General features: G+C 53.9%; 2 protein-coding genes across 2 annotated transcripts; one reads left to right on the top strand and one right to left on the bottom strand.

Annotated features, from left to right (window-relative positions):
* Positions 1–664: 664 nt before the first annotated feature.
* Positions 665–11,553, top strand: LOC132482215 (long-wave-sensitive opsin 1-like). Its single transcript, XM_060087357.1, is given in 6 exon segments — positions 665–776; positions 3,729–4,025; positions 6,178–6,346; positions 7,668–7,827; positions 9,002–9,241; positions 11,443–11,553. Coding segments are annotated over 6 exon segments (1,089 nt in total).
* A 401-nt stretch (positions 11,554–11,954) lies between these two features.
* Positions 11,955–14,203, bottom strand: TEX28 (testis expressed 28). Its single transcript, XM_060087939.1, is given in 4 exon segments — positions 11,955–12,146; positions 12,149–12,316; positions 12,610–12,745; positions 14,181–14,203. Coding segments are annotated over 4 exon segments (519 nt in total).
* Positions 14,204–14,605: the final 402 nt, after the last annotated feature.

Genomic DNA, 14,605 nt, shown 5'->3' with positions numbered 1-14,605 from the left:
GCACCCTCAGCTGCTTCGGGAGGGCTGCTGGGAGGGCCTGGCTGAGCTCCCTGGTGACGGCACGAGCTGCAGCTCACGGGGAGCAAGGTGGTGGGGTGAGGGAGAAGCAAGATGCACGGCGGAGTCTCTCCCACCCCAGGCCTGTCCATCCCTTCCCAGGGAAGGAGCCCCACTGGCACAACTTGCATCCATCTGGGCCCCTGAGGTGGTCTGAACCACAGGGAGGCTCCAGTTCCAGGCCTCGGCCCCACGAAGTCACTTGGGGAGCAGCCGCTGGGAAAGGTGGGTCTGGGCTTCGGGCTGAAAAGCCTGACACTTGTGCCTGCCCGGCCTGGGAGCAGACGCTGGACAGTAGACGGGAAGAGAGGACAGGGAAACAGCAGCGAGGGCCCACAGCAGCCTCCACAGCCACCCTGGCTCTGAGTCTGGCTCCCAGCAAATCCCTCTGAGCCGCCCTCGTGGGCTCACCTTAGGATCCAGGAGGCCCACGGGTGGGGAAGTAGGAGGTCTAAGTCCCAGGCCCAATTAAGAGATCAGATGGTGAAAGGTTTGGGAGCTTTTAAGGTGAGGAGGACTGGGCTGATCCCGCAGGCTGGTATAAAGCGCCGTGACCGCCGGGCAGCGCCAGGGCTGGCAGGCATCGGGGACAGGGCTTTCCAGAGCCATGGCCCAGCAGTGGGGCCCTCAAAGGTTTGCAGGTGGTTAGCCACAGACCAGCTTTGAGGACAGCACCCAGGGGAGCGTCTTCACCTACACCAACAGCAACTCCACCAGAGGTGAGCGAATAGGTGCGAAGGCTGGGTCACGCTGGCTAGAACGGCCCTCCTGGGACACAGGCCCGAGTGGCCTTCTTAGCCTTTATGATAACATGAATGGGGGGGTCCTCTCTGAATATAAAAGGACACCGTAATATCGAATACCCATTTTCAAACCACATGGGCTTCCCAGACCCTTTGAGAATTCCTGTCCCAGGAAAGTTCATGAACTCTTCCCGTGTGGCCCCAGACTGCTAGTGAGCGCTCATTACACTCATCCCTGAGCTTCCAGGGAGGGAACTGGGCCTGACTCATCTTTGCATCTCCCAAAGCCAAATGGAGACCACCAGCAGGAGTGAGAGGCTGGGTTGGCCCGGAGGAGGGTGAGTGACTTCGAGAGCCTAAGGGTAGAAGAGACTGTGGTGTCCATCTTGTCCAAGTTCATGCCCAGAGCCCATGGCCTCTGGCAGTACATGCTAGGGAAGAGGCTAGCTCAGCTCCCGGGGCAGCTGTTCTGCTCCGAGCTGTCCCAGTAGAGAGGGCTTCAGCCCAAAAGAAAGCCGAAAACTCCATCGAGGCAGCCTGAGTTCTGCCCTGGACATGCCAGCCCATCAGAGACCTGAGGACACTGTAATGACCCTCCGCCCCTGGCCCCCCTGCCTAGGTCCCTTCTTCAAACCAAAGACCTTCAGTTCCTTTAAGAATGTCTCACTTGCTGCAGTTTCCAGAAGCCACACCAGCTCCTTGACAGCCAGAGCAGGACCGGCAACAGGGTTCCCAAACCGAATTGGTTGAGAACCGTGAAGTTCACCTTGACCTGACTGTTTGCACCCCAGAATGTCCTGGATGTAGACACAACAATGCTCTCCCTGGAGGCCCATGGGGCTTCATCGATGCACAAGATTCCCTATTGTAAAATTTTTTCAGAAGTTCAAGTGTCTACCAAAGTAGAGGGGAGAGTATAATGGCCCCCGGGTATCCATCACTTGTCTTATTTCATCTCTAACCCCCTCCACTAACCACTCCTGCCGATTTCTGGAAGCAGATGCAAGACATCACATCATTTTCTCTGTCAATCTTCGGTTCCTGTAAGAGGAAAGCACTCTTTAAAGACACAACCACAAGGTCATACTTTTAGAGGTTCCCCCTCAACCTCCTTGCAATTTATTTGTTGAAGAAAGCGAGTGTGTTGTCCCCAGACTCACCCACTTCAGACTTTGCTGATGGCTCCCCACACCCTTCTGCCACGCCTGTTTCCGTCAACTAGCCGTCGAGCTGAAGGTCTGCCGGGCAGCCAGGCGGATGTGTCAGGTGCTTGGGCAAGTCCGCTCCATTAGGAGGGTGTCCCTTTTTCCACAGTGTTGGCAGCTGCTGATACTCAATGCCAGGACCCATCAAACCACTGGGGATTTCGAAATGGTGACATTGGGATTCTTCTGACCCTGTCTTCATTTATTAGCTTCACTACTTTGCTAAAGAGAAACAGGCTCTCACGTGCTATCGGGTTCCCCAGGGATACGGTGTGCATGGGAAAGGCAGAAGAGATGCTTGAGTCTCCTTCTATTTCGCCCAGTTCCAAATAGTGACTTGGTTCCCCAGTGGAGCCAGTTGGGTTTGACCTCTGCGTCTCCTTTCTCTCCCACTAAGAATCGTGTTCTTAAGGGCTGTGGGTAGAGTTGGAATTAGAATATCATTTCGTTGCTCATTTGCTTTATCTCAAACACACTCAAAATGGTCTCAGAATGATGACGCCAACACTATCGCCAACAACATGATTACCCAAAGCTTAACCTTTGGACAGGTGTTTTCATCCTTTGGGAACGTGCCACTAGGCTCGAATGGGCAAACTAGCGTCTTCTTGAGACTCTCAGAGTAGCCCCTCTCTATGTGACCATGCCACCGAGTGCATATGCGGTCAGGTCCATTTGTTTTATTTTTGATTTTTCAGGGATTGCTTTTTAAAATTTAATGTTGTTTTATAATTATGGAATGAAATATTTACAAGGCTCCAAATTAAAATCTAGAAAACAAGGTATACTGGAAGAAATCTTGCTTCCTGCCAGCCCCCATACCCAATTCCCTCCCACCCTGTATTCTCAGGAGACCCTTACCTGGGAGTTGACTGTGATACCCTTCTCGTGCTCATTTCTTCAAAAAATTAGACCTGAAAGTTTCAGGAGAAGGGGGCAGGCCGGTGCGCCTGCTCTTGTTGCACTGCTGGAAGCCCCCTGTTTTTGCTTCCCACGCTTGGAGTGCTCCTGTCCCTTCCGTGCCACACACGGCCATCGTCCCTGCCTGATTCAGACTTCATGGGTTGTCCAGGAAGTACGGTCAGGCTGCCTTGTTTTGAAACCGTCCCAGCCCCTCTCACTTGTCTGCAAGCCGGAGCATTCCACACAACCCCTAGTTCCAGATGCTTTTCTCACACTAACCCATTGGACTTTCTGGGTCAGATCTGCTGGCAATTTGGGGGGTTGCTGTTCTCGGGCCCATCAGCAACCCCAGTGCTTCCCCTCTGCTCCCTTTTGTGCAGAAACTGGCACCACACAGGTGTTAAGTGGTCAAAGGCCTGTTCCTTGGGAGCCTGTGGTATCTAGCGTGGTTGCAGATATTGTCGGTAGGTTTCTGGGAGCTCCCTGTGGGAGGGGCGAATGAGGCCCAGGCACAGAAGGGCTCAGGGGAGACGAGCAAGCCAGCCAACCACAGTCCAGGAGGCCGACGTGGCATATGGCGGGGCGCACATCCGACTTGTTAAGTTCAAGGATGCCCGTGTGGGCATCTAGCAGGCCATGGCCTCGAGCTTGAGAGACAGAATGGAGGGAAGGTTGTCTGCAGATGGGCAAAGCTAGAGGGGAAGACCAGTTGCAAAGGTGAGTGCGGTGGGCGGAAGGCAGGAGGGCTGAGGGGGAGATTCTGATGGGGTGAGGGGGGCGGCAGAGATGTAGCTGTGCACTCTGTGTCTCCTGCCTCCAGACCCCTTCGACGGCCCCAATTACCACATCGCTCCCAGATGGGTGTACCACCTCACCAGCGTCTGGATGGTCTTTGTGGTCATCGCGTCCATCTTCACGAATGGGCTCGTGCTGGCAGCCACCATGAAGTTCAAGAAGCTGCGCCACCCTCTGAACTGGATTCTGGTGAACTTGGCCATCGCTGACCTGGCAGAGACGATCATTGCCAGCACCATCAGCGTTGTGAACCAGATGTACGGCTACTTTGTGCTGGGCCACCCCTTGTGCATCATGGAGGGCTACACTGTCTCCTTGTGTGGTAAGCCAGCCGGGGCCTGGGCACAGGCCTGGCCACAGCCTCCCGTGCGTAAAGGAAACACTCATGTGGCAAAATCCGTAGGTGTGCCTCTGGGGTGTGTTCGAGGCACATCTCTGAACGGGGACAGACAGATCCACATAATCTCAGAACAGTGTGGGAGGGGAGGCCTCCGAGATATTGAAACTAGATCCTACCAGCCCCACTGCTAATATCTCCGTGGGTTGTGACCCTGTTCACGTCAACTTTGGCCAGAAGCACCTGCGCTCCCGGCTCCATGCTGTAAGGCATCTAGGATGCTGCACACAGGGTCCGAGGCCTGAGGGGCTCCCATCCAGACAGTGAGCACGTGGCATCACCAGTACCCTCAGAGGAGCGTGACTCGGAGGAGGAGGCGGTGAGGGAGCCGGATGTCGACTCAGCGGGACAGGAAGGGGCGCAGACAGCTGGGGTGGCTGGGTGGCCAGAGCGCGGGTGAGCAGATAGCGGGCGGCGATAGGCCCAGGACGGCAGGCTGAGGAGTGGGGAGGAGGGGACCCCATGGGGAGACCAGGAGGAAGCTGGCTGACGTTGGGGAGGCTGAACGAGGGAGCAAGGGCTGAGCCAGGCAGAGCAGGGTGTGGGTCTGCACTGGGTGCCAGTCAAGGCCAGGGTGGCGGGGCTTCCTTGCCAAGGGCCCATGAAGAAGAAGCACACCGGCAGGCCTGACAAGGCCAAGGACGCCTCAGAGGCCCTTGCACCACGTCCCCAGGACAGAACCAAGGGCTGTGGGGTTGTAGCTTGGCGTCCACCCGAGATGACAGGGAGCCCAAGGGCCACAGCACTCACCACGTGCAGCCTGTCTCCAGGCCCCCGGCCATCAAAGCAGCGAAGGCTTGCAGCTGCCTTCCCATTTTTCAAGTTTCCCAGGGCGACCTGGTCACAGTGCCTGGGCCCTTAGCTCCCACGTCTAACTTGGGTTTGTCTTGCTGCCACCTGAAGTGATCTCCAATTCAGGTTCTGAGGAGACGAATGACAGAAAGACACTAGTATTAGAGGGACAGGAGAGCGGGGACCTGGTCAGTGACTTGAGTTACTAGTGGTGTCAGCTCCACCAAGTTACTTTACCAGGGAAGGTTAGGCAGAGAAAGTCCATCCCAAGTTCCAACACTCCATGCACCTCGGTAGCTGGTGCCTGGCCACCCCCTGGGTGGCTCCTCGCTTACGCCTGTCTTGCCTTTGTAACTGCTCGAGGTCTGCTCTCGGGTCACCAGTTTGGGGGCCACAGGCACCCTCAGCCCTCTGGGGAAGCCCATGGACCCCTTCTTAGAAGAACGTTGGCAAATGTGCACAATGAGATCCATAGGATTACAAAGGAAGCCAATGATACTGAAGTATAGTTATCCAAGTGTTAAACACTAGTGACCTACTCCTTCATGAAAAGTATTAGTATTAACAGTATTTTTAGAAGTATTTGTGACGCCATTCTTTATTAAGGTATCAAATAACTGTATCTGGCCAGACAGCCACTGAAATGTCAAAGTAGTAATGAATATAGTCATATTGGGAAATGTCTGCCACTCCTGTAAAGTGACCAAGTCACAGGCACTGCTAACGCTACCACACTCGTAATGGAAGTAAAGAAGGCCAAGTGTCCAGTAGACCTTAGTGGAAACAAAGACATCATTTTCCCCACCCCAGTTCATGGTGCCCCGGATTCCATCCACAGACCGCTGCATGCTGGGCGGTGCTGAGAGGCCTGGGCTGAGGGGAGGCCTGCCCACCAGCAGGAGGGCACAGCTTACTGCACACGTCCTGTTTCCTTGCTCTGGGCTGGGACTGAAGTACCTCAGTGTGGCCTCAGGTGTGTACGTGGCCGTCAGGAGTTGCACTGACAGCATCACAAGAAAGGCTGGTGGCCGAGTAAAAGAGAGATGGGAAGCGAGGTGGGCCATGAGGCCAAATCAGAGAAGGCAAGGGGAGGCGGGTGCAGGCCCAATGGGGAAGGAGCCGGGAAAGCAGGGGTTAGAGAAAGAAACTGACCAAGAGACCCGCTGCTCCCCGGACCGGAAAACACTTTTTGGAGAATTAGGTTTTGCAGGTAGCTGGGGGGTGTCCTCTTGATCTTGAAAAGCGTTGACTCAAAGCCCTCCTCTGTCTGCTCCTCCCCCCGCAGGGATCACGGGTCTCTGGTCCTTGGCCATCATTTCCTGGGAGAGGTGGATGGTGGTCTGCAAGCCCTTTGGCAACGTGAGATTTGATGCCAGGTTGGCCATTGCGGGCATTGCCTTCTCCTGGATCTGGGCTGCTGTGTGGACAGCTCCACCCATCTTTGGTTGGAGCAGGTAAGGATGCCAGGGTGCCAGGAAGGCGATTAGTTTAGAGCGGAGCAGGGAGGGTCAAACTCGTGATTCCCTTTGTGACCTTGGGGCAAATCATTTCCTGTCCCTGGGCCTTTGTGGCTCCACGAGTAAAGGGAGGATGGACCTGACTCTCCCTGAGACCCCTTGGAGCGTGCACTGTCTGTGAATGCGTGAATCTGCCTTGCTGCAACGTGGAAACGGGTCCTGTGGTCTCCAAGCCTCTGGAAAGGGTATGTTTCTCCCAAACAGGAGCAGCTCTGGAGAACACATAGAGAAACGCTGCCGGCTGAGGCCACAGGCACGTTTGGATTCCAGAGCCCTCTTGCCCACTCTGCCCCAGGCCTCTTTCTTGCACCTGCTGAGGGGCCCCCTTTCCGAGGCTCCTTGGGTCGTAGGTACACCTGGGCTGTTGGTTACCAGTGTCCTCTCCCGGTGGATCCTTTGGGGGAAGTCCCGAATTTCCAAGGAAACGGCTCAGGTGTTTGAGGGGGCTGGACAGGACAAGGCCGTTGCATTTGTATCTTCCACTGCAAGCCCGTGAACAAGTCCTTGTGGTGTCTGGAGAGGGTGTGGTCTTTCTTTGGGAAGCTTCCATCAGTGCGAGAAACATGTGCTCATTGAATCCTCTGGGGTTCACAGGTGTTAAGACAAGAGGGTGCCTCGCCTTCCCTTCGTAAAAAGGGGATGTGATTGGGGTTATGAAAATGTTGTGGAACCAGATAGTGGTGATGGATGCACAACACTGTGAATGTACCAAACCTCATAATTATGTTATGTGTATTTTACCTCAATAAACAAAGAAGGGAATATGTGACCAGAGATGGACAAGGATTTACTAAAATCCTTCTGCAGGGCTTCCTTTGGGGGTGATGAGAATGTTCTGGAACTAGACAGAGGTGGCAGTTGTACCATTGTGAATGTACTAAATGCCTCTGAATTGTTCACTTCAAAAATGGTTAATTCAGGCTTCCCTGGTGGCGCAGTGGTTGAGAGTCCGCCTGCCGATGCAGGGGATGCGGGTTCGTGCCCCGGTCCGGGAGGATCCCGCATGCCGCGGAGCGGCTGGGTCCATGAGCCGTGGCTGCTGGGCCTGTGCGTCCGGATCCTGTGCTCCGCAACGGGAGGGGCCGTAGCGGTGGGAGGCCCGCGTACTGCAAAAAAAAAAAAAAGGTTAATTCATGTAATGTGCATTTCACCTCAATAAAAAAGCCCAACAACCTTACCCAAGTCAGTGGTGTGCTGGGGTGGGCAGGGGTTCGGGTCGCTGCCCACTTCAGGACGGGCTGCCGGCCCTTCTCCCCAGGTACTGGCCCCATGGCCTGAAGACATCGTGCGGCCCGGACGTGTTCAGCGCTCACCCTGGGGTGCAGTCTTACATGCTCGTGCTCATGGTCACCTGCTGCTTCACCCCGCTCAGCGTTATCGTGCTCTGCTACCTGCAAGTGTGGCTGGCCATCCGAGCGGTGAGCCCCACACCCTCCCAGCTTCACCCCTGCAGGCAGGATCGTGAACGCCAGGGAGGTCTAGGCTGGCACAGAGGACCGCCCAGTCTGCTCTCCAGCCCCAAAACCAGATATCTGGAATTGCCAGAATCTGCCAATGCCTTCGAGGTGGCAGGTGCAGCCCTGGCTCCCTCGGCCTCGCCCCTACAGGGTAGGAAGGGACTGCCCGCCTCCTCGTGGAGGGACCAAATAAGGGAACACAACTGCATTTCTTCCTGATCCCGGGGGGTGGAAAGCCAGCCTCTGCCATGGAGTGGAGCACGGCTGGCCAGATCCAAAGGCTAAATTTGCCAATCAAGGGGTGTTTTGAAAAGGCTGCTACCGGAGTGCTCGCGTCCCGTTCACATGCCATCTGCCCCCCAGACCTGTACTCCACCCTCCCCCCGGGAAGGTGATCCCCTGGTGTGGGAAATCAGAGCGAAGCAGGAGAATGAGATCAGGGTCCTGAACACCGTGCGTACATTGTCCCTTTGTCAATCAGCTTACCTACAATCAGCTTGATCTGAAGGTGCCATCTGTCCCTGTTGGGCTCCTGCCTGGCACAGGGAATAAGAGGCCTCTGGGGTGGCACCTTTTCTCTATGAAGCTGCTTGTGCACACAATCGGATCAGCATGTGCTTATGAGTGGAGGCCACGGGCTGGAGATAAGCTCTGCTGCCCTCACTGCCTTCAGTGTGTGACCTGTGCCACCTTCTCGCTCCCCTCACCCAGCCCTCAGCCACCCCTCACCCCCATTCAGCTGTCTGCCGCTACCCCTGTGTCTTCTCCTGGCTGGCCCCTCAGACCTGACCGTGGGAGGGGACACTCTGGTAAGGGACCAGGTGAGGCTACACACAGCCTCCTTACCTCCTTCACAGACTCCTAACAGGAAGCAAACTAAGCCAAGAGCTCGGCGGGCGCAGCTCAGGGCTGTCTTAGCCAAGCCCAGCTGTGCCACCTCCAAGCCTGTAAGAGCTCCCACAAGGCTGGTCCCACTCGGGTGGCCCGGGTACTGCACAGCTGGGCCCATCTGCTTCTCCCCATTACCCTCCCTGACTAGCTACCCAAGCAGCAGCAACACGGAATCCCCTGGGGTACAGAGCCCTGAGGGGTTCTCCCACTAACTGTCCCCGGGGCGACTCTCTGTCTCCCCCAGGTGGCGAAGCAGCAGAAAGAATCCGAGTCCACCCAGAAGGCGGAGAAGGAGGTAACCCACATGGTGATGGTGATGATCTTCGCGTACTGCCTCTGCTGGGGGCCCTACACATTCTTTGCATGCTTCGCCGTTGCCCACCCTGGCTATGCCTTCCACCCTCTGGTGGCCGCCCTGCCAGCCTACTTCGCCAAAAGTGCCACTATCTACAACCCCATTATCTATGTCTTTATGAACCGGCAGGTAAGTCACGCAGTTGACAGAGCAAACTGGAAATGGACCCTGGAAGAGCCCAGTGATGGCTCCCACCTGGAAGTGTGTCTGTGGGAAGGCTGACAATGACCTCCAGGACAATAACCAGGGGAGGCTCAGCATGCGACCCAGCCCCAGCCAGCCCTCCCTCTGGATCCCTTTATGATCTGGGCCTGAGGGTGGGCATTTCCTGCAGTGCACTGTGTGCTGTGTGCCCTTCCCCTCTGCTGGCCTTTGGGCGAGCCCGGAGCTCACACAGCCTAAGATTGCCAGATCGTGTCTATATGTCCCCTAGGCATGCCCTTCTTGACTTCATAGACACAACTCTTCTCTTGAACTTAACCTTTCCATCTTCAAACCGTAACAGTGACCAGGACACAAAGAGGCCCTTCTTGCCTGTGCTGATCTTTGGCTGTTGTGACTTTATGGGTTAGTTCAGGCAGGACATGCTGCGGTCCTGCTAGATGGCAGCCCACAAGTCCTAGGCCTCTTAGTAGGTTACAGGTGATTGATGCTCATCATCTTCCAAGTGCAATTTGCCTTATTCGTCCTTGAATTCATCATATCCACTTCACTAAGGTGCAGCTGTGATGTGACTTGATGATGACCAGCAAGGCCTGTGGGTCAGAAATACCACTCCCTCAGGGGCGTGCCATCTCACCATGGTAACATTTAAGTATCAAGTAGGACCGGCACCCCAAAGGAGTCCCCGGGACTCCACTGTTGGCACCTCAACACCCAGAGCATAGCTCTACAGCTGACCACTCTTTCCTGTCTTTCACGTGGGTCTCTTTTTAGGTCTGGCTTTTGGTTGTGGAATCCTAGGCCATCTTGCCAAGCATTGTCTTTACTTGAGCCTTTCCATTCTCTCTTTCTGGAACTGCCCCTCCTCTACGGTCGTTTGCACTTCCAGCCTCTCCAGACTTCCGAATTTTGCTTTCACCCTTTCCACACTGTTATCCCTTCCTGTTTCATTCAGAGAGAATTTTCTGGAATTGAGCTCCACAAAGACATGGAATTTTGCTCTTTTTGGTTTGATGCTGATGCCCCGAGGACACAGTCTAGTACAGAGTGGGCGCCCAGTATGTAGATTATATCTCCTATCATCACTGAGTTAAGAACAATGCTTTGAGAATACAAACCAGAGGCATTTGCTGTATATTTCGGGCCTCTTCTCGACTACATCCAGCTACTCCAACATCAAAACTCTTAAAAAAACCCATAATTGCTGAAATCAATAATGTAAGAATGGGGCTGGACAGCAGAACTGACTCAGCTGCAGAGCTGAATTCCTCAGCTTCATCTGCCAGCTCTTCAGCTGAGTCAATTCTGCTGTCCAGCCCAATGTTATTGATTTCAGCAATTATGTTTTTTTTAAAGAGTTTTGATGTTGGAGTAGCTGGATGTAGTTGAGAAGAGGCCTGAAATATAGAGCAAATGCCTCTGCTTTGTATTCTCAAGGCATTGTTCTTAACTCAGTGACGACAGGAGATACAATCTGAGAAGTGAATACAGCCCACATGCCTTTAGGGGTGGAGCGGTAAAGAGCAGAGCCCTCCTGATGCCAGAAGACTCTCTTGGCTGAAGAGATGATCGTTCTGGTGGCAAGAAATCTGAGCTCAAGGTGTGGGCAGTGTTGGTTGTTTCTGAGGGAGAGTCTGTTCCAGGCCCCTCTCCTAGGTCCTGACAGGTACCCGTAACCTTTGGTGTTCCTTGGCTTGTAGACGAGTCTCCCCAATCTCTGCCTTTACCTTCCCTCTGTCTCTGATTCCAAATTCCCTTGTTTTCATGAGGACACCAGGCATTGGATCAGTGCCCACCCTACTCCAGCCTGACCTCAGGATAATATACATCTTAATCACATCTGCAGAGACTCTATTTCCAAAGAAGGTCACAGCCACAGGCTCCAGGGGTCAGGGCTTGAACATGTCTCTGGGGGAACACAACCGGGCCCACAATAGTCACCGTCAACTGCTAAATGAGATGACTTAGATAATCGAACACTCAGGAATAGACCATCCCCATGTGCAAGGAGTAACTGGAGGCTTCCTCCATTCTCCTCGTAGACTGTGAGTGTGTAAGCCATCAAGGTGACTCTGAATGAGCGCTTTGCTCAGGGTGCCCCAGCATTACATTTAGCCTAGCACTCTGGCCCTGCCTGCTCTGCTCAATAACACTTTCTGTCCTGCCAGTTTCGAAACTGCATCTTGCAGCTTTTTGGGAAGAAGGTGGGTGATAGCTCTGAACTCTCCAGCGTTTCCAAAACAGAGGCCTCATCTGTCTCTTCGGTGTCACCTGCCTGAGTCGTCTGTCTCCCACTGGAAAACGTAACCGGGGCTTTGGCCACCCCGCCCCTGCCCCTTTTCTCCACCCCTGTGAAATAAATGTAGTTTCTCTTTGCCGAAAGCAACCGAGTCATAGAGGCTGCCACTGCAGTTTTGGGGCACCCGAGCCTCTGAGCGCTGGGTCACTGGGTCGTGACAGAGCACGTGGGGGAAAGCGGGGCACAGCACCGTACTTTGGAGTTGCTCATCTTTTCTAAGCCTCATGTGTACAGACGGGATAGAAGGATCGCAAGAAAGGTGAGCTCGAGGTGGGCGGGCGTCCATGTACCTCTCATTGGGCTGCTGGTGATGGAACAAGAAAGGGAGAGCCAAGAAGCAGCTGTCTGGGGAGGCAGGAGGAGCTAGTGAAGCCAGGCCCTTTAAGTCCCCTCTGGTAGAGGCTTGGAATCCCCGGAACACAGTCTCCATCTGGAGGGGACCCAGGCCTGCCAGTCTGCGGCGGGAATGGCATGCTGCCTCTGCCAGGCCAGGGCGCCCAGCCCGACGAGCAGGAGCGCGGTGCCTGTGCACAGGCGTGAGTTCAGCAGAGGCACTGGGCAGGCGCACGCCCAGTCCTGGAGACCAGGACCCGGAGGACGGCGGCCAGCGGGAGCAGCAGGCTTGCCCGGCGGCACAGGAAGCCCTGGGGCCGGCTACGCACGCTCTCTGTCACCTCCAGTTGGGTCACCTGCTGCAGAGCCTCCAGCTTGGCTACACGGCTCTTGAACGTGTCCAGAACCTCCTGCAGGAGGAAGAGAGTGACGCTGTCACCCCGATCCGCTGTCACTCCAATCCCCTGCCACCCGGGGGTACTGGAGCCTCAGTGTGCGAGCTCCCAGAGCAGCTAGGCCGGAGCCAGAACCGGGGAAAGGGCAGCAGGAACGGGAACACGGGATGCTGTGGGGCACAGCTTGAGGATCTGCCTCTTCCCTCGGTTCAAGGGTGTCAGAGCGGATTCACTCATCTTCTGCTTCTCTCGTCCCCACGGCCTTCTCACTGGCCGCTCCTCACAAGGTCCCCCTGTGAGGTTCTCACCCATATCTCCTTGGCTCTCTCGTAGGACATATAGGCCATTCTCTCCTTGGTGCAGGCCAGATTCTGTTTGAAGTGGTAAACCTTGTCCAGGTGTCCCTGTAGGTGCTCATTCACCTGTCCTTCCAGCTGCACTTGTCTTGGGAGCAAAAGAGAAAGTAACACTGCCTGAGCGCCCGGCCCCAAGCTTGTTCTGGGGCTGAGCGGTCCTCCCTCAGGACTAGACTTGGGTTCAGAATCCACCTTCCTCCTCCTCCTCCAGGGCTGCCTCAGAACACCCCAGGTGCATGTCAGCAACACACCCACACTGATATTCATGTATCTTTTATATATAGTCACTCTTTTGTAATGGCTTTACAAAAATAGCAATAAACTAGAAGTTGCACAAATCGAGATCTAAACTGTCCGTGTGTGCTGTTAAGTTCCATACATAGCCCCACACCAGTGTCTGGTATGCAGTAGTTCTTCCATAAAAGTCTGTTGATTATAGGGATGGAGCAGTCACAAAAGACCACATATTGTATGATTCCTTTTATAAGAAATGTCCAGAATAGGCCAATCCATAAAGACAGAAATAAATCTGTGGTTGCTGGGGGCTGGACGGGGTAGGAGGCGGGGATTGACTGCTAGCGGGGATGGAATTTCTTTTGGAAGCGATGACAGTGTTCTGGACTGACACTGCTCTGTGAATACATGAGAAACACTGAGCTTTACACCTTAAATGGCTGAATTGTATGGGATGTGAATTGTAGCTCAATAAAGCTGTTTAAAACAAAAACCAAAATTGGACTGTGGTAACAACTGCACAGCTCAGTAAATTTACTAAAGATCATTGAAACAGTTAAAATGGTGCATTTTATGGCACATAAATTATATCTCAGTAGACCTGTTAAAAAAACACAGAGAAGGGCTTCCCTGGTGGCGCAGTGGTTGAGAGTCCGCCTGCTGATGCAGGGGACACGGGTTCATGCCCCGGTCTGGGAAGATCCCACATGCCGCGGAGCGGCTGGGCCCATGAGCCATGGCCGCTGGGCCTGCATGTCCGGAGTCTGTGCTCCACAATGGGAGAGGCCACAACAGTGAGAGGCCCGTCCACAATGGAAGAAGCCACAACAGTGAGAGGCCTGCGTACTGAAAAAAAAAAAACACACAAATAAAACATCACTACCTGTTGTTTATGGCCACATATGTAAGTAGTAAAAGTCTAAAAACATGCCTGGAAGAGCTAAGTGCCTAGTGAGGATAGCTAGGTGGGCAGAAAGGGGGAAGGGGAATGTGAGAGTTTCAAGCAAATCATCTTTTAAACTTTTATTTCTTAAAAAAAATTTTGAAGCAAATATATTAAGACTTGAGAAAGCTGGGGGCGGTCATATAACCTTCATCATGTTCTTCTCTGTTTTCCCTGGGTTTGGAATATTTCCAAACAGCAGCTTCTAGCTCTTTAGTGAAGAGCCAAGGAAGGCCTGACCCGAGCCAGGGGTGGCGAGGCTGGAGAACGGCTGGGGCCCGGGGCCCTGTGGAGAAGCACAGGGATGGACAGGGAATGGGAGGTGAGCGGGTCAGCTAGGCCCTACTTCAAGGACTTGACTGACACCATGTGGAGATGCCCCCAGGCAGCTGAGAAGCTGAACACGCATTTGTTGAAGCCAATTAATCAGGAGCCAGTTCGTGATGGTATTTCAAGGACTATTCCATTAGTCTCTGCCTTGTTCCCTGTTGAGAAGAGATTGGTCTGGCAATGTGGCCGAGGCTACCACCCACAAAGAGGCAGAGATGGTGGGGTGTCCACCCCGAAAGCAGATTCCCCATGGCTGTCCTTCCATTTACATGAAGGATGGAGCTGCAAGGACGTTCAAGATACCAACCATGTCCAAGTGTATATTCATGAATATATTCTTCACAAGTATGAAGTCAACACGTAGATTCTTCATTAATATATATTTATAAGAATGTATGACTATACTCTTTTCTAAAATTTTATTATTTTTTTAAAAATTGA

This window comes from Mesoplodon densirostris, chromosome X, assembly GCF_025265405.1.
Source record: "Mesoplodon densirostris isolate mMesDen1 chromosome X, mMesDen1 primary haplotype, whole genome shotgun sequence".
Taxonomy (NCBI): domain Eukaryota; kingdom Metazoa; phylum Chordata; class Mammalia; order Artiodactyla; family Ziphiidae; genus Mesoplodon; species Mesoplodon densirostris.
Note: the sequence above shows the minus strand (reverse complement) of the source record. Positions and strands in the feature narration are given on the sequence as shown.